Source organism: Struthio camelus, chromosome 4, assembly GCF_040807025.1.
Source record: "Struthio camelus isolate bStrCam1 chromosome 4, bStrCam1.hap1, whole genome shotgun sequence".
Classification (NCBI taxonomy): Eukaryota; Metazoa; Chordata; class Aves; order Struthioniformes; family Struthionidae; genus Struthio; species Struthio camelus.
In genome coordinates, this window is record NC_090945.1 from 26,188,119 (window position 1) to 26,208,912 (window position 20,794).

At 39.8% G+C, this 20,794-nt stretch overlaps 1 protein-coding gene across 1 annotated transcript in view; it reads left to right on the plus strand.

Moving 5' to 3' along the window:
- The window catches only part of PPA2 (inorganic pyrophosphatase 2), a 35,880-nt gene extending 15,405 nt beyond the window's left edge, over positions 1–20,475 (plus strand). Inside the window, exons 6-12 of the mRNA XM_068941974.1 lie at positions 2,385–2,471; positions 3,773–3,899; positions 11,327–11,454; positions 13,193–13,278; positions 14,782–14,851; positions 19,263–19,302; positions 20,281–20,475. Coding sequence (XP_068798075.1) covers positions 2,385–2,471; positions 3,773–3,899; positions 11,327–11,454; positions 13,193–13,278; positions 14,782–14,851; positions 19,263–19,302; positions 20,281–20,309 — 567 coding nt within the window. The 3' untranslated portion in view covers positions 20,310–20,475. The remainder of the gene's footprint in view (positions 1–2,384; positions 2,472–3,772; positions 3,900–11,326; positions 11,455–13,192; positions 13,279–14,781; positions 14,852–19,262; positions 19,303–20,280) is intronic.
- The last annotated feature ends 319 nt before the right edge of the window (positions 20,476–20,794 follow it).

A 20,794-nucleotide genomic window follows, 5' to 3' on the forward strand; every position in this document is an offset into this window, starting at 1 on the left:
GAAACTTTTCTGTCTTCCAAGTAAATTGCCTTGTAAATTTTGAGTACTGCCTGAATGCAAATCAGTCGGAGGAAGGATGTTTCTCTTTGATAGATTTGTAAATGAGGATTTTTTTTCATGTAGAGCTTTATTGTGGCTGTAAATTTTGATCAGAATTTGGGTGTGGGTGTAGATGAGCACTCTGTTTCAGGAAGGAGTTAAATAATCAAGGAATTTTGAACTTTTACTGTCTGCCTCTGTACTGTAGTGACAGAACTAAGTTGTCATGGTCTGCCGTTCCAGCATACTTTGTCAAGTAGTGCTTTCCTGTTTAAACAAGACGTTCTTAAAAAAACTCATTTAAGCTCTTCATTTATTGCAGTGTAAATGTTAATTGGGATTTCTTAATATCAAAAAGCAAAGAAGAATCCAAGAGCTGTTCTTTTTCAGATTAAACCCCAACTGCCTCAGTTAACTTTGCTGTGAACTTTGAGACTTTTTTGATCGTTACATATTTAAAGCTTTCCATTTGAGCCCTGAAAAAACGCAGCTAATGATAGAAATTTTGAACATAATGAAAGTTTATAAACTTGGTTATTTCGTTTCTGTGAATAACACATTGGTATTAAATTAGTATTGAAAAACCTGATGGAGCCGGAAAGGGTGATTTCTTTTCTGTACAGAGATGGATTATTGCATAAGCAATGAAAGCTTACTCCTGAAAATCTGCTAATGTATGTAATCCCTGAGGGGGAGATACCAGGTGGGTGGTGGAGTATGGCAGTGAAGTTCATATCCAGTCAGCAGTCCCAGTAGACAAAGTTTCTAATTAGAGAGATAGTTGGGAACCAACAGTTTCATTTAATGTTTGGAAATCTGTTTGTACTTTAGTACAAAGCCAAAATTAAACGTTGGAACATTTGCATGCATGATGTGTGGTAGTTTGGACTGATGACACTTTCCCCAGGAGGGAGGTTCAACTCCCCCTGTTGTCTTGTGAGTCAGAGGGCTGGAGGTAATTTTCATTGTTCTTTTCTGTAATAACTTTGAAAGATTACTTGGATCATTAGACCTCCAGTTGTTGAAGCCTAGACAATACTCCAGATTCTTATTAGCAGCTGTCACAAACTCTTGGCCTGATCCAGTTAAGTGTCTCCACTATCACAGGAAGGTTTGTTATCAAGATCAGCAGTTGCCAGAAGTTTAGCCATGCTTTATGGCTAAAAGATGTATATTTGTGCCGATTTTACTGAGGCTGCTATTTTATGCTGTGGAACAGAGAATCAAAAAAGACAACAGGACTGTCATTATATCAGGAGTTGCTGCCGTGTTGTCTGGAGAACGCTGCATTCCTAGCTAACCATCCATCTGTCCTTAGGAAAACTACTGGCTGAGGGATCTGCCTCAGCAGGAGGATTGCTAGTGTCCTAGTGCTCATGTACCAGTACTTAACTATAAGGCAACCTTAAATAAAAAGTGCTTTGGAAGAATATTGAAAAATATAAGTTTTAAATTTAAATTCTCTTTTGATTCCACTTAAGCAATTATTGATAATGATGCTACTACCTAAATACGTTAGCACTGGCTTTTTACAGTTTTGCCTTTTAGCATTAGTCCAGTTTTCAAAAGCGAGTTTTAGGTGGGGGCTGGATTGTGGACAATAGGAACTAACAGTATAGCTTCTCAGGAGAAAATTTTCTAGCACATTTTCAACGAAACTTCATTGGTCTCAAAATTCTTGTCAGAATAACTTCTCAACTCTAGGACGGAGTTTTTCATCTCAAGCCAGTAAGAGACAAAAGCAGTACTGGCCTAGTAATGATTATTTGCTAAAACAGAGCTCAAAACAGGGATTTGAACCTGCATCCCAGGGAAGCTTCTTCGATCCTGAGCTGCTGGCTGTTCTTGGGTATGTGTGGATCTTTGTATTCAAAAATATTTTGTACCTAAATTTCAAAACTTTAAAGAGGCAGTTGGGTGCCAATAATTGCATACCTAGAAGCTTGGTCAGCTCAAAGCCTAGACGATTTTGAAAGCAACTTATATTCTTCTGGTATATGTGCACTAATATGGTAAGAATATGATTGTAGGATGTCCTAGCTTAATCCTGCAAGTGGAAGTAACCGGAACAATACATGTTCAGGGTCATCTGACACCTTGATCACTGCAGCTTGATAAAGCCTGTTCTTTGTATGTTTGATGCAGCTGATACTTCTGTTACTGTATACCCAGGCTCAGCAGGTCTGCTTCCCCCATTTCCCCCTTCCCCCCCCCCCATGGAGCAGCAAGACTTCTCAGAAAGCTGAGGGTTTTTACTCATGTTTCATTAATCTTGGTAGTTTAGTGGTTAGAGGAATTGTAATTGTAGGATAATTGGTAACTTATATTTCTCTTTCCTTTAACAGACCTGGGAAGATCCAAACCACAAGGATAAGAGTACAGGATGTTGTGGGGATAATGATCCTATTGATGTTTGTGAAATAGGTTCAAAGGTTTGTCATCTTTATTAAGATTAATTTAATTTATCAAGATTACTTTAATCATTTGGTAACTGCTTTTGGAAGAGAAAGGCAGATAGGAAACAGAAGACAGGTTGACGGAAGCAGTAATAGAAGATCTGAGGGAGGGAATAGATAAGAAAATGGTGGATTTTTGAAGAGAATTTAGAAAGAGGATATGATAAAGTCTAGGTAGTGGATAAAGCGGAAAGTAAGAGAACATCACCCCAAAGTTCTGTAGCTGGGTGGTGAGTTTTGGATGAGGAAGGAGAGGGCTAAGATTTTGGGGAAGGAAAAAGAATACTTCTTTTTTTCCCCTATCTGTTAGCGGTACTAGAGTGAGAAGTAGGTTTCTGAAAGATAAGGTAATATGACAGCATGATGCGTATAAGATTACCAGATCAGACCTGCAAAGGAGGTAGGTTTGTGAGTTTTCTCATGGGTGCAAATGGAAATAGATAGTTTTCCCTAGAGGAAGGGACAGGAACCTGTTGCAGAATTATGGGATGTGGAGTGGGTGTATGAAAGAGATACTGCAAACACGATTTTGAGTAATAGGAATGGGGGAGGGATTTAGTTCACTGAAAGAATAAAATCCAATGAACCTGGAGGCAGTGAAGAATGGAGCAGGCCTCCACAGTATGAAAGATGAGGTTATGAGGTTATGAAATGGATGAGTTTGGGGAAGGTATCTCTGGGGCTATTTTTAGATAAGGGGAAACGTCATTGATGACCTCAGCAAAGGTGGCTTCATTTGGGAAAAGGAACCTAAGCCTGAATTTCTAGAGATCTAGAAGGAGTTAGACGAGGAATATCATCTGGTAGGGACAAGGTTCCCAGGAAAACGCGGAGAAACATGCGAATATTTTTGGGGAAGGGTGGGGATGGGTGTATGTTGGAGTATAGAGGAAGAAACAGCAGGAGAAAGATGAAGACCAGGAGTTGAGAGAGTCAGCAGGTAGGAAGAAGGAATTAGAAAATGAGTAAGAAATACCTTTGACTTGCAGATTGAGATGAAGATAGAAAAGGTGTGGGGGAACGAGAGTAGAAGAGAAAAAGATTTTTTTCTCTAGCCTGTTGTCTCCTTGAATAAATGCTGTCCAGAGAACGGGGAGTTGGAGGGCAGTGGTAGAAGAAAGGCAAGTAACATTGGGTGATGTGTGTTGGGTTTACAGATCTCTTTTGCAGTTCTGCTGACTGCTGGTCAAAGAGGTAATGAAACCATTTTGTCTCTGAGGTGAAAGAGAAATTCCGTGTGACCTTTTCCCAATCTGTGAGATTGTGCTCTGTTTCAGATTCGTTCATCTGGTGAGGTTGTTCAGGTAAAGGTCTTGGGAGTTTTAGCCCTTATTGATGAAGGAGAGACAGATTGGAAGATCATTGCTATCAGTGTGGATGACCCAGAAGCTCAGAAAATCCATGGCAAGTATCTCTACCTTTCCTAGTACAAGTCATGTCAGCAATCTGCATGACAGAATGGTATCTGACTTTGGAACTCTCAGGACAAGAAGAGACTCTAGACAGCAAGAGACAAGGCTTTTCTCTTTTTACTTTATGAACTCAGATGTCTCCTTCAAGGAGGACATATATACTTTTACACTAAACTTTTGAAAGGTTCACTTAGATTTTCAAGTCATGCAGAAAGTGTTTTGACTTTTGAAACACAACCGTCTTAGGAAGAGACTGATGACAGTTACAAGCTTTGTGAGAGTGCATATTTATCCACTCAGATAACGTAGCACACCGCTCATTTTCTTTGTTGAATGTCCTTTTATTTTTGTAGTATCATTTTGTATTCTGAAGTGGGCTGAACGTTTCCAATATTTTGCAACTTTTAGCTAGGTTACTTCCAGGAATTGTTGCCTAATATGAATGTTTGGGTTTCACTTTTTTAACTTGCAAATTTGCAAAGCAAACTGCTCATGCAGATGACCCTAATACCAGCCTTGCTGATTGCTAGCTGTGCAGTGTGAAATATCTTTAGCGGAGTCCTCCTCCTCCTCGTGACCATGCTTCTTGTATACAAATGCGATCAAGTACTTCTGTGCTACTGGTGTGCTTCTGTACTACTGTCTGTGTGCAGCAGTGTGAATGCAGTGTGAGGTATCGTGTTCTGCGTGCAGACTGTCCTTTCAGAAGAAGATTCAGATGTGTTCAGCCTGGAGACGGTAAGGTTTTTACAGCACCAAAAGAGTGCAGCTCTTCTCTGGATCAACAGAGCTTCTCTTTCGCAAACATAACTTCACTGGGAATCATGGGAATTAAGTGAGGAAATATGTCTAAAAATTAGTGATTGTTATGAGACCAACATTTTCTAGAGCCTCAGGTTTATAAGGTCAGAGCCCATTCTTTGCTGGCAGGGAGCACTCATTTTAATAGTTTTTCTGTAAGAATGTGGTTATCCAGTAACTTTTGAGGAATTATGTTTCTCAGCCATTGAGGCTTTTTCCTGGTTTCTGATTGTATAGTAAGTATGTCACTGATCTGGCCCTCCCGTTCTCAGTTTTCTTGCAGGTTGCTCTGAAATGGAGAATACTTGACTTGTGGGGGAAGAAGGGGAGAAGAAGAAATGAGGAAAAGGAAACTCTTGGGGTGATACTGATTAAAATCACTGGGCAGATGAAATTGCTGCGTAGTGTTTGACATTTTAACTACTTTGGCAGTTCGAGATTAAGAAGTTCAGCTTAAGGAAATAGCATTAAGAGCAAACTATGACTTTCTAGTATCATTTTCAACCTCTGCATGATGTACAGTGGGGGCTATAAGACAAGTTAAAAGACAAGTAGTTAGCACTTTATTTCTAGACAGTGTTCTGTTTACTTCTTACTTTTTTTCCTTAATAATTTGAGAGGTTTTCATCAGAAAAGTGTGTGAGAGTTTAAAAAGGAGTCCAGTTAAGTAAGGGCAAAACTGAGATGCTTTATGCCACAGAGTTAAGTAGCTCCATTTGAAAGCGCTCTGTTTTTCTCAAGTAATGTTTTTTGGTTGTCAGTGACTGATTTGTGTCAGCTATGAAAGAGCTGTCTTTTGTTTGGGAATGGAGTAAGTGTTTTAAAAAGTCTTTTAAGAAACAGATACAAACTCTTGCCTGTAGGTGATATCTTTTGTGCATCCTTTCTCATTAGAGAATAGCTGCAAAACTGGAAGAGAGTTGTCCTCCTGAGATTCAGAAAAGTGGAGGAATATTTTTCTGATTTAATATAATTTCCCTTTGGGGTTGGAGTTGCAGTCCAGGATTTAAAAAAAAAAAAAAAAAAAGGAAAAGAAAAAAAAAAAAGAAAGTATCCCCCATCTGCTTTCACAAAGCATGACTGTAGCCTGCAGAGTTTAACAGCAATCCTTCTTCGTTTTGAAAACAAACAAATCTGTTGGAATATGCAGTACAAAAAGTCTTCTTATACTTGTTTTTCCCCCTTCCCAGAGATGTTAATTGTTTCAGTATAAAGGAACAGCCACTACAAATAAAACTGATACCTCCCTTAATAACTGACATGCTGCTCTGTTACAGTAGTAGGCTTCTAGGGAGAGAAGAGGCTAAGTATTCCCTTGGAAGTCGGGCCAGTCATTTTTGTATCATTTGCTAAACGTTTCCAGTTGGTCTGAGAATCATTGCATTTGCTTTCAGCTCAGTGTGTGCACAGCCCCAGTGAACATTCGGAAAAGATAATTCTGAGGCACCAGAGTGGTGATTACTTGCAAAGCCCATCCTGAGCCTGCGCAGTGTGTTAACTCCTCTTACTGCTTTAAGCACACCCCAGGTACTCTGTATATTCTCCTTCTGGGATTGTGATCGTTCTCATAAGTGCAGTTGATTTTCTGAGGCTTCACAGAACTTAAAACTGAGCAGTCCCAACTTCTGAGTAACTCTCATTGTTTATTCACAGCACTCCACAGTACTGTGTCCTGCAGGCGCTTATTGATAAATACTGGTTTAAATTGGAAGCCCTGCCTAGAACTCCATTACACAGAGCAATGGAAAACTCCAGTTTATGGTGACAATACCCAGAAATGATAAGTGATGCTCAGAATCTGTTCAAGTGGGAACTGCGTCCTCAGTAGGAGTAGCAGGGGCTAGTGTCTTTTTGGACTGAGTTTTAGAAGGTAATCTGTTTGAAATTACAGTACTTAATATCACTGGGTGTGGGGACAGTCTCTCTGTAAATACAAGCTGTACATCAGATGCAGGTGTGTGTGTGTGAGAGGTTCTTTTATACTAAAACCGGACACTTTCAGATTTATCTGTTTCAATAAAATCTGCCTTTGTAGCTACCTGAAAACCACTGAGTTGTCTTTCTGCTCAGGCAGCTGCTAGCCAGATGGCCATTAGTGCATCAGTGAAACAACTTCAGACCAAGCAGGTCTTGGAAAGGGCCTAAAACCTCCCTGTGCTCTGAAATGTTAAATCTTGGCAGTATAATAGTTGCTGGCCTTATTTGTGTGTGTGTGTGTGTGTGTGTGTGTGTGTCTATGTATATATTTATTTATTTATTTGTTAGTTAATGCAACATATTGGCCAAGGAAAGAAGCAAATTCCTGGAATGGAAAAGTTTCCTATTCCTCATAATTTGGATGCAGTTTAATACATTGAAGTTCACATACATATCTGATGTACATTACAAGAGAAGTCTGAAAGGATGAACAGTATTTTGGTGTTGTAATTTAGTCTAAATGTGTACAGCGTCTTTATGTTAGATGAGAATTTTTGAAAGTGACTGGCAATTGAAGTAGGAAGTGTGTTTGAAGCAACTTATGAAAGGTCTGGCTCTCAGAGGATCTTCTTACTTTCCCTGAGCAAACTGTGCAAATCATGGGCAAAGATGGCATTGCCCAGGTGATTTGCTGACTTGGGAATTTAGCATCTGTTTTATGTTATTGCTCGCTGGCAAGATGTCTGGATATATTCAGCAACAGTCAGGGATTGCCACTGGCTTTGTGCTATCGTTTGCTAGTGCTGGTAGAGTTAACTGTGTTATACTGTCATGCTTCTTTCCCCATGTGCCACTCGAGATTGGCTTTTTGAGTTATGTGATCACACCCTAAATGGCAAAAATAAAGCATGTTGCACACTTTGTACCATGTATTATATACGCTTGCATGTGAGTGTATTTTTACGCAGAGCAGCAGCAGAGGCCCTGAAAATCTTTGTTGTGGATTTGTGTAAGTCTTCAATATAAAGAAATTAATTATCTGTGCTGGGGCTCCACTCCTACCCCCTCACACCATGCTGCACAAAATACACCAAATGCCTTTATATGGAATGTAGCTGCTGCTTCCTGTAAATGTTTATAAGATGTTATTAAAAACATATGTCCTCTCTTCCCACAGACCTTGTTTAGAAAGCTTGCTGCAAGCATGTTGTTTTAGCTTTGCTTGCAAGGAGCAGCATCTGTTGTACTAAAAATGGTAGTTTTGTACAAATGTTTTTGTCACTCCCTTTTGTAAGGCCTGATAGAATTGGGAGCTGCGTTTGCATTGGCTCGCTCCCTTGACAGAGAGCTAGCAGCAGTTGTTTGTGCCAGCCTCTAGAGATTGTCCTTATTGAGACTAAACTGCAACCCATAACGTGATAGCCAGCTCTTCTTGCTTAACCCTTGGTGCGTAACTTTGGTGCCTAGAAAACTTGGATCTCTAGTTGCATGTAGGCAGTATAGAGAAGTTACCACCTAGAGCCCAGTAGATGCACGTTGACGCTGTGTAACGTAGAGGAGCCTGACCTTTCTGTTCTCTCCCACTGTGAGCGGGGGTTGCTTGCAGAGATGGAATCACGTTAGACCAGGTATATGCTTGCAACTCCCATACGTGCTTAGTTCCCTTTGACAGTGGTGTTGAGTACATAGCTCTAAGGGAAGGTAAGCAGTCACAGTCAGGGTCAGAAAGCAGTGTCTGCTGTGGAGATGACATCTGACTCTGTTCGTGTCCTCCTCATAACATGAGATTAGCTCCTACAGATATAAGTGCCTTAAATCAATGTACTGCCTACTGTTATCTTTGCTTTTACCTTTCTTTGTTCCCTCTTCTATTCTCTGAGGAAATTTTTCTCCTCCTCCCCCTCATATCCCAAAGCTGTTGTTTGGATTTCAAAGTGGAGGACCGGCTGTCTTTCAAGCTTTTTTTATGATGCTTTTTAATAAACTGAAGAGGTAGCTGTTGAGTGATGCAAAAGCTGCTATTTTTCTTATGTTTTTGTGCTATGTGCTGAGTCCACAACAGAATTTGTTGTTGTTGTTGTTGCACTTTTTCCTGCTACTTGACCCCCAGCTCCCATTATAATACAAGTTTCTTTTTTTAATCAACAGTGTAAGCTTCATTTGGTGCCCTGTAACTCTCCTTCATAATAAAGAATAGTGAAGTGAAGCACGGGGGAGAAGGAAAATAATTTGCAAAGAACCAGGGAAAAATAAGCCACTGTGCTGCTTCTCCAGTCCTCAAAACCAGAATATGAGCAGACAGTACTTCTGAAGCCTTCTGATGCTGTAGCCTGGTTCTGGGTAGTCACTTTACGTAGGCCAGGTATTTTCCAGGAGCGAGAATACAAGATTCACAGAAATGATTTGAAGGTTTATGAAGGTGGTCCTTCCTATCTTAAGGAGGTAATGAGCCTGCCAAAGCCTATTCTATCATTTGGGTCTTTACAAGAAACATATATAAGGAATGCCAGATGGTGGGGGGTTCAAATGTCTATCAGTGAAGCCCTCCTGGTGAACAATTTTTAGCGAATTAGGAGACATATCCGAGGAAGAGGAATGGAGAAGAAAGTTTAGGTAAGAGGTTTGCTGGAACAGGAACCAGAAAAGAAACGGCAGTCTGAGAAACTCTGCTTGAATATGAGCACTGTCTGGAGATGGAGACCTGGAGTTCATCCACCACTGGGAGGCAAGGAAATTGTTGCAGCCTGGTTTGCTTTAGAAGAGATTTCTCTGAAGAGATTTGCCGTAATGTCTCTTCAACAAGTGATAGAAATTGTGATCCCCACAAGAGGAGATCACATAGGCTTAGGATGGGAGGAGGGATGTTCTCTCCTTGCTTGGAACAGGATGATGCACTGGAGTCCTGAAACCAATTTTAATTGTAGCTGTAGTTGTATAGTGCTCAGATAAAGCATCCTGCCTCTAACCAAGACCCCGCCCTTTTCTAAGTCATTTCTTCTTGGCCATTCTCACTCACTCACCCATCCCTGTGAAAGGCATCTTACCCTTTTACACTTATATTCCAGCAAGATCTGCCTCCAGCCCAGCGTTACATGCCCTTGCTTTTTTTTTTTTTCCTAGGGATTCTGCCAGTGAAACTCCCTGATTTTCTACAGGCAGATGGCCAGCGGCCAAGTTCAAAATGTGTTTTACTTTGAGTCCATAAACACGCAGGCCTATTAAGTACACGCAGAAGCAAAAATATACACAGGGTTCTTCAGGGTTTTTTATTTTATTCTTTGGGCAATATATGGTCCAATGGAATTTGGGACTGGCAGCTATCAAATGCCTATGACCACCTAGCATATCTTCTCCTGTAGGTTTAGTCTTGGGGTTCAGTCAACATGTTAACTTTCAGGGGTCTGCAGGGGATTGAATGGTCTGTAGTTTCTCTTGTTTCTCTGTTCTCTGTTTCTCTTTGGAAATATGTGGATTTTTTTTTCAGGTTCGCAGACTAGAAAGATACTCTAGGCACTTAAAGCTGGAAAGGACATGACTAGGAGTCAATCCCATGGACTGAGCGCCTTTGACTGGGTAGACAGAAGAGTGTCTGTCAGCAGTCATTACCAGCTGGGAGATGTCAGTGAATGAGACCCCTCTATGGGAGAAGAGAACAGAGTAGCCAGACAGGATGGACAGAGTGAGAGAGAGAGACAGGAGGAGATGCCAGGGAAGCACGAAGGGAGGAACAAGCAAATGACTGGCAAAACACCAGAAAAAAAGAGTAACACTACAAAAGGTGGCCTGGGCAGAGTGAAGTTACAAAATAACAGGAAGACTGGATACAGAGGAGGCACAGTGATTAAAAAAAAAAAAAAAAAATCAGCTTCTGATTAAAAAATCATTTCTATGAGGAGGGGCTGTAGGAGATAAATAGATGGAAAGAGAAGGATGTGAATGTTATAGAACAAAACCTTCTTGATCTCTCAGCACCCGCTGAGACAACGTTCATCGCCGTCTCCAAAGGGTGCCCTGCAAATGGCATGCATTCCTTTTTGGGTCCTGTCCCATCTTTGCACAGCAGGACTGCAGAGGCAAGGATAGAACTGGCTTATCACTGCAAGTATGTAGATAAGCAGCAAAGGTAGTGTTTAGTGCACCTCGCACATGCCTGTCTTTTTATCTAGTGGGTTGAATTTGGAAGTAATGAGAGTAAAGGGATGCCTTTAATACAGCTTTGAGAAGTCAAGCCTCTCAAGTCTCTTTGTTTTGAGATGGTGGTTTAAAATCTATGTGTTGAAATTGTTTTTACTAGCTATTCTTTCATTATCAAAAAATTCCTGTAGTGCCTACAGTTGTTGGAAGAGTAGTCTTGTGGAATAATCTAAAGTATTGCAAGAGATGCATACTGAGAAGAAAGCCTATAAACATGGAATTTTCTTCCTCTCTTTTCATAAGTATGGTCTTTTTATTCATTGTCCCTTTGGGTCTTAATTAATGGAAACCAGGAGGCAGCTGTTTTACCTGTTCAGTGTGGTGCTGAAATCATAAAATATCAACTATGGGCAGCTGATGTGATAAAGTGAAGTTCCCTGATGACTTCGAAAGTATTCAGTGAAATCAGCTTGCTTGCCAGTCTTTTACGAGACTTGAAAAAATTGATGTTACCAAAACTGTGAATAAAATTACCCCTCCCTCCCTTTTTTTCCCCTGTATCAACAGATATTGATGATGTCAGGAAGCACAAACCAGGTTACCTTGAGGCTACGATTGACTGGTTCCGATCATATAAGGTCCCTGATGGTAAACTGGAAAATCAGTTCGCTTTTAATGGAGAATTTAAAGACAAGGTGAAGATGATACAAAATCAAAGATGTATCTTGCTATCATATGGCCTCCTTGATCCATCCTAGAATTTTTAAAATTTCTAGCAAAGGAGGAGGAGCTTTAACATAAGGAATTTTTATATAATGGATTTTTGAATACAATATACGAGGATAGTAATATGAAGTGTTTGGTATCTTTCGTTTTATTCAAGGAAAATATGAACGTTATTAAAGGAAGTCAGTAAAAAACATTAGGTCCCAATCCTGAAGAGGCTATATGTGTGCAGTGCTTGTTACTGTATTTTCATTCTCTCTCTGAGCGGGAAGAGCAGATTGTCTTTTCAGGGCTTTTCTTTTTCTTTTTTTTTTTTTCTTTCAGTCTTGATTGATAAATTTCCCTGACATTTTTCAAGGCTGTGGAGTTTAAGAAAGACAATAGGTTGCAGATTTTTCCATATTTGGTATTTGCTCAAGGTATACTTTTTCCTGGTATTTTTATGCAAGAACATTTGAGCTGTTTTTGGCTTGAAGGTTGAAAAAATATTTTTCCCTTTTTTAGAAAACATGAATGGCTTTTTAAACATCCTGCAGCAAAAATGGCCAGTGTTGGAAAGGAGAGTGGGCCTGGGAATAGACTTTGCTGAGGAAAATGCCTGGACTTTTCTAGAGGAAACTGAGTTTGATTTGAGTAAAAATACTTTGCAAATCCTATATCTTGCATTCTCTCTTTACGCTCTTTTTGGCAGAGAATCACAAGTTCCTAATGAGTGATATCCGTCTAGCCTTACAGTGTGCTTATCAGAGCTATAAAACACCTTCTAACCAGCACAGGCAATTTTACATTTTTTGCATGGTTAAAGAGATGCTCCAGCTCCCCTCTGCTACACTAAAACTGTCTCTTAAATTAATCAAATGTAGGGTTGTAAGGCTGGATAACCTGCTCTTCTGTTCTCCATTCTCTCAGTCACTGCTATTCCTGATTTTCCCGTTCTGTAATTCTACCGTAACGACAGTTTAGCAGGGACGTGATCAAGTTGTCGGGAGTTCAGGCTTGAGGCAGTAAAGACCCTCGCGTAGCCGGTTTGGAGCACTTGGATACTACTTAAGCGTTCCTGGAGACCCAGGATGTGGTGAGGCAGCGGTGGCTGCCTTCCAGCAGCTCTGGTGAAGTTCACAATGTTCCGGTGGCGCTTTGCCAAGTCGCTCCTTGTTAGGAAATGTGAACGTTCTGTTGGCAGCTTTTTGCAAGCCTATCCAGATATCATCATCTGGACACTGAGGATTTTTTTTTAAGGCCCCTCCCCATATTATTTTTGTTTTTAAACAACAAAAAAACCTGTTAAGCAGCTGACATTACATTATTGCGAATGCTTATGCGGTTGAGCAATTAATGAGGTAAATGCCCATTTTGGCATGGGAGGGAAAACCTTTGACCCTGATGTGCACACACAGCAGAGGAGTCATAGGCTCATGCACTTTGTCCCGTTTAGGACCTGATACAGTTTTCTACAGCTGTAGGTGTCTAGCATCTAGTGCTGATTTCGATTTTTTCATTAAGCCTTTTTGTTGCCAGTGTATTCGACAGATAGTGAAGTTTGTTTCTTTTCATAAAAATAGTGTTATTTTAAGGGGCCTCCTTTGAGGCCTCATTAAATTTCTGGAAAATATAACACGTGAAACTGTGTTTTAATAAGCTAGTTCTGTGGCTTTTTTGTGTTTAATAGCCTTTTAAATCATAAAACTTTTCCTTCATATAAACTAGGATTTTGCTGTTGCAATTATTAAATCCACCCATGAATACTGGAAAGCTTTGATTCATAAAAAAGCTGATGGAGGTACTATTAAATGGTAAGTATCCTGTCAAATCTTTTCCTCTTTGTATTGTGTTAGTACTATTGGTATTTGACATGTGGCAGCTGTGCGTGAGCTGCTTAGACTTTTTGCTTTGAGGTGACAGGAATATTCATGTTTTTCTGATCGAGAATTAATTGATAATTGACTGTGGTAATTGCACCTTGTATAGTAATGGTTTGTTAGTAAGTGGTTCAAAAAATATATTGACTAGACAAAAATTACGTAAACTCCTTTAACTTTCTACTGATGGCCTCAGAGGGTGTGTCTGGGATCATTTGGGGAGAAACTCTGTATCCCCTGCAGATCCTGATTAGTCCTCTTATCGCTGTTTTTTCCATCCTTTCAGTGCTGTATTACTGTGATACGAATTCTTTTGCCGCTTAGGATTCTTAAGAATTTTTTAAAACTATTCTCCGGAATGCCAAGTTACTATTCATTACCAAGCTTTGGCCTGATCTAAATTAAAATTATTGAACTCTCTAAACTGGTTTGAGTTGGCAGTTCTGGCAGCAGATGCCCTGAAGAGCGGGCATGTGTGTTTGTCTGGTGCTGTCCAAGGGCTGTAGATTCACATTAGCTAAATCGGAGGGCAAAGGCTGTGCTCGGGTAGTCACTGTCCTCTTCTAGTTTCTTGGAGAAGTGTGACTTTCTCTTCCTTGGGACTGACTGAGCAAGTGTAACAGTTGGACAGGTTAATAATTTTAGTGTAACATTGCAAAAATACCACAAGAGAGTACTCAAACTTGAGTTTTGATCATTTCAGAAGCACTTCGAGGTACATGCTAATACAATTTAAAAGTAATTAAAATCACAGTCTTGCTCTGAGGAATTGTGTAGGCCCTTAAAAGCTCATGACCAAACTCATTTTGGTGTAAAAGAGTACAGATTCATAGTTTGCAGGAAAACTTTTCTGGAAAATACTTGGCCCTAAATTTCTCTCTGTTGTCTGGAAGCAGTACAGGCATCTAATGCTTTATGTAAGAGCGGAATTTTGATCTGGGTTTTTTCTTCTTGTCCTTGCCTGAGGGTTCAAGCAGGTTCCTGGAAGCCAAGTGTGACCTGCCTATCTCTGTATGCCTATAGGATCTGCCATCCTTTCAAGCACAAGAGACAGGGGGTTACTCGTGCCATCCACGTTAGCCAGCTAGGTAACTCCCTCAGGGAATGCCTGTTTCTCTTTGTTCACCTTTGGGTAGATTTAGATTTTTGGCTGTGGTTCTTAGATGCCACCGAGCTTAGATGCCAGAAGCAGAGAGTAGGAGTACTGCTTACATTAATGAACATTTGCATACAAATGAAAACAAAATTCCCAAAAACCCAATTGCAAAGAAACAAGGAACAACCCCCTAGTCCCCTCCAACATTCCTCGTTAGTTTGTGTTTGACTTTGTCGTTTCTGGACAGATACACGCTTTTTTTTTTTTTCTTCCCCATTGGTACTTAATTGTCTCTCTCTTTTGTAATAGTTGATAAACATGTTATTAATTTTATTTCTCAGCACAAATGTTCTGGTGGGTGGTAGCCCGTTTTGCTGCAGTGAAGAGGATGCCCGATCGATTGTGCAGTCGGTAAGGGCAATATTTACTTTTTTTCTTTTTTTAATTGATTCATAGGAAAAGAAGATTCAGAGCTCCAAAACAGACGTAAAATAGCTAAACTGAAATAGTCCTTAATTTATGCCTTAAATTTTCCTTTAATTAAAAGGAAGAGCACAAAGGTTGTGGGGGAAATGTAAGCATTATAATATAAACCTTTCATTGCAGTGGTCCAATTGTATTTTCTGGCAGGTTCATTACCATTCTACTGGGGTTTTTTTCTTTCTTTCTTTTTTTTCCCCCCCCCTCCCCTCTGTAGCACTGTTTCTTCTGATCCTGAATAGCAAGATGGACTGCTATTTGTATCTAGCCTGCTGTCTTCTCTGTCTCCCCTGTTGCCATGAGTTACCACCCAGTGTTAGAACTCATTGACTAGCTGACTGTAGTCCCTAATCACTAAAAGCATCCTTTGTTTGTCTACTTGCATAATTAAATGCATTGCTATAAAAGAGGGGGCTGCTTTTCTGAATGTTTCTTAAAGAATGCCTGTCATATTCTGCAAATTAACATAAAATTAAAAGACTCAGGTTTCCCGTTTAGGCGAGAAAGATGTCCTGTAGGTCTGATGTTTTCATGTGCAAATGCTACTGAAGGAGAACTTCTTCCATTTTGAAATATGCTGGATTGGATGCCAGAATGTAAGCAAAGTTACCGGAAATTACCTGAAGAGAAGAACCCCCAAGTACTTGCTCGTTTTTTTCCCTTTTTTAACATACTCTGTGGTTGTGCCTGTGCCCATGACCACAGGAGCATGCCAAGTGTTTTGCACATGTGCGTGGCTGCCAGGGTAGCTAACTAACTAGGGTTGTATGCTGTCAGTGTTTTGCCCCAATAGTCACAGTAATTACGCAAGTGCAGGTCTCAAAGGAGACAACATCCACTGTCTGTGCAGTTAAGATTCCAACTGCCGTTTCTAGTAAAAAGGTGGTATCCTGAGTGGCATTTTGTCATAAGCAAATAAGACTTTGTCACTTGTAAAAAGCTACTGTAAGACACAAAGAGGTGTCACACTGAACTTTTTTCCTCTTCTGGTGTGTTGCTTTCAGCGTTTCTTTAAAAGTAGCTTGGCATTTGCACTTGTGAATGTGTTTTGATCCATGTTGACTGTAAATTGTGTATGAAAGAAAAATTCATTTTGGTATTCAGATATGTTTTTAGCCATGTAAGTCACGGCTATAAGCAAATACCTCCCCTCTACTTTCAAATTTACAATAACTTTTAATGGATGTTTAAATGCAACTAAAATTTCAAGTTCAAATATATTCTTATTTTGGACAGTGACAAATCTGCAAAGGAATATTTCCTTTTGTGTGTTCTGTGCTGCTTGTACTTCGAAGCATATAAGTAAATATCTGTTTAAACCATCAGTATCCATCATTTTGCCTCTTAATTACAAATTACAGTTTTTGGAAGGTTATGGATATATTTTTACAAAAATCCATACTTTGCATCAAACTTTAATGTCTTACGAATGTTTGCCTTTTTATCAAATGTTATCATTTTCTGGCTTTTTGTGCCTCACCTTATTTTCTTTAAGTGTTATTACTGTTATTGTGAAGTTGTCATGCCTGTTCCTTTCCATCGTTCTGTTTCGGTACGTTCTAAATACTTTAATTGCGTCTACGTAGGTGACTGTCTTTTGGTACTTTCTAAACAGGGAAAAGATGCAGTCCTGTTTTACATCCTGTTCTTACTTTTTCAAGTTACTCTAGATTGGAAATTGCGTGCAGTAAGATACTCTTGAAATACAAATGGCAGACAACCAAACTCTTGAGTATGTGCGGAGAAGTTGACTTGTACAGATGTGGGACTAAAATGGCTTGTTTGTGTTGGGGAATTTCCACTGCACTGAGTTACTTTCAGGACAGAAGGTGTGTTGCAGTGTCAAGTGATTAGTGTCAAATCAGGAATAATTCTGCAGCTGGGGAATTTGCCACGTCCCGTCAATCCCAATGAGATCAGAGGATAACCTGTGCGTATGAGGACACGTACTGAACCTTTGAACTACCTAGAATTACGCCAGCCTCCCTGCAGCTACACAGCCACTGGAACTTTAAACTGTAGATAGTGAAAGTTTCTGGTGTTTCCTAGCATCTGAAAACGGTTTCATCTCTTTCTCAGCTCCAGTGTTAGAACACGTTGAGAACTGAACCCTGGAGGAATGCAGCTTTGTAGCTGAATATGTTAGTGCTAAGATGTACTGTTTGTTTCAGGCTTCTAAGTGTTGCCACCTGCAAAACTGACCAAGACAGCCAAACCTTTATTTAACATTAATCCCGAGAGCTGCTTCCTCACTAGCTCTGTGAAGAAGCCACTCAGGACTTTTTAAATTGGAAAACATCCAAGGCAATCTATATATAGTTAGTAGAGCAGTGTTTCTCAGACTTATCGCATAATTCTTCCCTTATAATACTGGAAAGAAAATGAACTAGGAAAGCTTTGCTAGATGAAGTCTCTTTGATAAAAGAGAAAAATCTCTTGGGGGAAAATATTTGGCTTTTCCTTATAATTTAAAAAATCTCTACCAAAATTTTAACCTGTACATTTACTAATGTGTTGAAAATAATCCAGATCTGAGCAGGGAGATCTGTTAATTGCCTTTCTCCCTACAGCTTTTTTTATCAGGACATGTCCATGTAGGACTTAGTAGAAGCAGAATTATCTGTTCAGTGGCCAGTTGTGAAACAAAAGGTACTGTTTGGTTTTTTTCCACCTGTGCCCCAAATGAAAGGATTCTGTAGTGCAGAGGCTTCTGTTTCAGTGGGATGGGTTTGTTTGACCTGTTCCTGATGGGAAGATGGTCCTCTTTGAGTTCTCAACTTAAACTTTCTGAGCAATTATCCCAGCAGTGGCAGGCACCTTTTGTACATCGTGACTGCTGGCTCTCACTGCCTTATGAGATAAGGCTATGTTTAAGGCTGGAAAGGCTATGATAAGGCTGAAAAGAGAGAGGATGGTTTGGTGATGAGACCAGGAAGACCTGGGTTACATTCATCACACTGGCACATGCTTTCTTTTTGACCGCAGACTAGTCACGTAGCCCCTCTGTGCACTTCTAATTATTGTGGGTAAAGCAGGAGGAAGACGACGACTGTTTTTCCCCTCCTTCCTCACAGGCTGTTTTGGGGGGGCAGCCCTGTGCGTGCTCAGAGGTAGCCATGCTCACGAGAGAATCTCACCCTGGCACGGCTCAGCTTGAGCTCTGCCTTGTGCTGAGCCCTCCTGCACAGCTTCCGGGTCAGCCTGGCTGTCCGCAAAGTGCTGCAAAGTCTTTATTTATATCTTTAGGTGCCATTAGTAATGGCAGAAAGTGTTTTTCACCTAAAATTTAGAAGACAGTATTGTTCACAGCACAGCTTTGTTCTCCTGAAGCTTCAAACTGCTGTAAACCCTGTCTTTGAGGCTGTTTCTTTGATGGACAGTTCACCTAAGTGATTTGTCCCAGGGTTATCTGTTTGGGTAAGCCTAGCTTAGGTGGGCCTCTGTCATAGCAAAGGCCAATGTCTTCCCAGTTTTTACACTTGATTTGTGTGGGGGCGTGGGTGTTGCACGATCTTTTGTGCCGAGATACCCTCTATTTCTTTCCCCGTCAGTTATGTCAGTTGGAGAACTGGCCTCTTTGTGAGGAACTGAGGGAAGCACAGTGGAGGGTTATTGTTATTATTGGCGTGACTACACTTGCATCTTCATTGTGAGGCAGATCGGGTCCAGCTGGTGTTAAAACTGGCTTTAATTTCTTCCCTTAGCTTTAAGTAAAAGAACAGGATACACTGTGTAATGCTGTGATAGAATATTGCTGTATCCAGACTTTGCTGAGAAATGGACCTGGACCTACAGACCTACGTTTTAAAACAGAATTTGTCGCTCTCCACAGAACTGACTCCTCCTCTGTCAAAATGTAGTTGTAAAAGACTATAATTATATATTTATTTTAAAATATTTGAATCTGTGTAATATAAATTGTGTGTATATACCCACATGCATGCCTTACAATGAAATATGTATGTACAGTAACGTAACTGGAAAGGCATTTTTACTCTTTGGTGTGTAAACAGCAAATCCTGTGATCCTCAAATACAGTAAAGTAGGAAAATTCTCTTTATGTTAGATAAGGTATTAATCTGTCACTCACTGTTAGTGTGTATATTTTGTCATTTATGAACAACAAAGGAATTTGTATGATGGATATTTAAAAAAAAAAAAGAAAAGGTAGAAGGTCTGTAAGCGTAGAATATTGCCCCGCAGGGCCTACAGAAAGTTCTTGTTTATAATATCTCTTGATATCAAAATCAAGACCTAATCTCTTCAGAGTAAAATAGCTCTGAGTTTTGACACTACCTGTGAAACTTTAACTTAAAAACTAATACGTTATTGTTTTTTTTAGGCACCAGTGCCTGTGAGCGGAGACTCTGTTTCCCCGGAAGGTATACTCTTTTTTTACCCCAAATGCCATATGACTTTTTAAAATCGTTTGCTTTAAAAATTGACGTAAAACAGTCCTACTGAAAAAAGTACACATGAGAAGGATGATAATGGTTATATTTTGTCAGACTGTCAGGTTACTGTTATATGTAGTCTACATAAAAAGATGAGAAGATTAAATATTTTTTTTCTATCACTTTGATCAGAGAACGCAAATGCGTGACACAGACTTTTTAACTGAGAAAGGTTGCTTTACCTTATTTTTTGTCATTTCTCATGGTAGCTAATGAATCAAATAAACAGCCCCTTTTCCTAAAAGTGACGTAGCCATACTTACTTTTCAGATGTACTTCTTTAAATCAAAATGCACTCATTTTGATGACATTGGTTTTTTGTGTTAACAGAACATATGTTTTTAGTCAAGAAATAAGATTGCATCCTAGATTTTCAGTTTTGTTAACTGCTTTAAAAAAAGACATTTTTCTACTGGCAAGAACTCTGTAGAGAAAATGTATGCAGTATTTGAGATGGAGGGGGTTACAGAAACTCTAAGAGACTTAGTCATGAGTCAAGTTCCAAATTGTTTGCAAAGTAACATCTGTGTAGCCCATGTCATGGGAAAGCAAGTTGCATTCCATTTGCCCTTAAATGGCATGCCAATAAATAGCATTTATTTACTGAAGTATTACATCTCAGACATGTGACAGACAACTGAACATAGTCTGCCTAATCTTTGATGTTTTCTAGGGGTGGTCATGTCAATGTTGTAACTCATTGTAGGATAGTTTCAGCCAAACTATGAAAACGAAGGGCTTTTGTTTTGAGGACGTGCTTTATGTAGGCTGGGGATAGAGTTCACCCGAAAGAGTTGTATTACGAGGGGAGACAGTTGAAAGGGTAGAATGTTGCTTTTTGAAGTGTTTGTATCTGGCTAGTTGTATAGAATTAATGCCAATCTTGATGTGTGTTTTTTGTTGTAGTTGATGCCTGGCACTTTTATCCCAAGTGATCGTCAAAATGTTCTGAAGCCACGTCATCAAATCTTAAATCATCCCTTTTTTTCTGAGTTTTGAAGACACACAGGCAAATGCACTAATTGTGGATTCCTGTTGAGACAACTTTTCAAATTGTATGAACTTTCTATCATGTAAATAAACACTGACATCATCAAGTTATGTTTCCTTTCTGTGGCTGTCTTTGTGCAGGGTGGAGGAGAGAGAAGAGGAGGGCTTGCTTACTTGTTTATTCCTGAACTTTAAAACTCCAGGGTTCCTCTTATCCACTCATGAAGTGTAGTATCAAAAGAGATGGGAGATGAGGTGGCTTCAACCTTTGTTCTCCAGATTTTGGAATAATCCAGTCATCAAGTGCACAGGAGGCTGTGTTAATCTGCATCTCAGGGCTTGTCTGTCCACCATGATTGTAATCCTTTTCAAAGAGACAGTAATCTTTATGGTATGGGCTTAGCAGCTTACCATGTACTCAGATATGCAA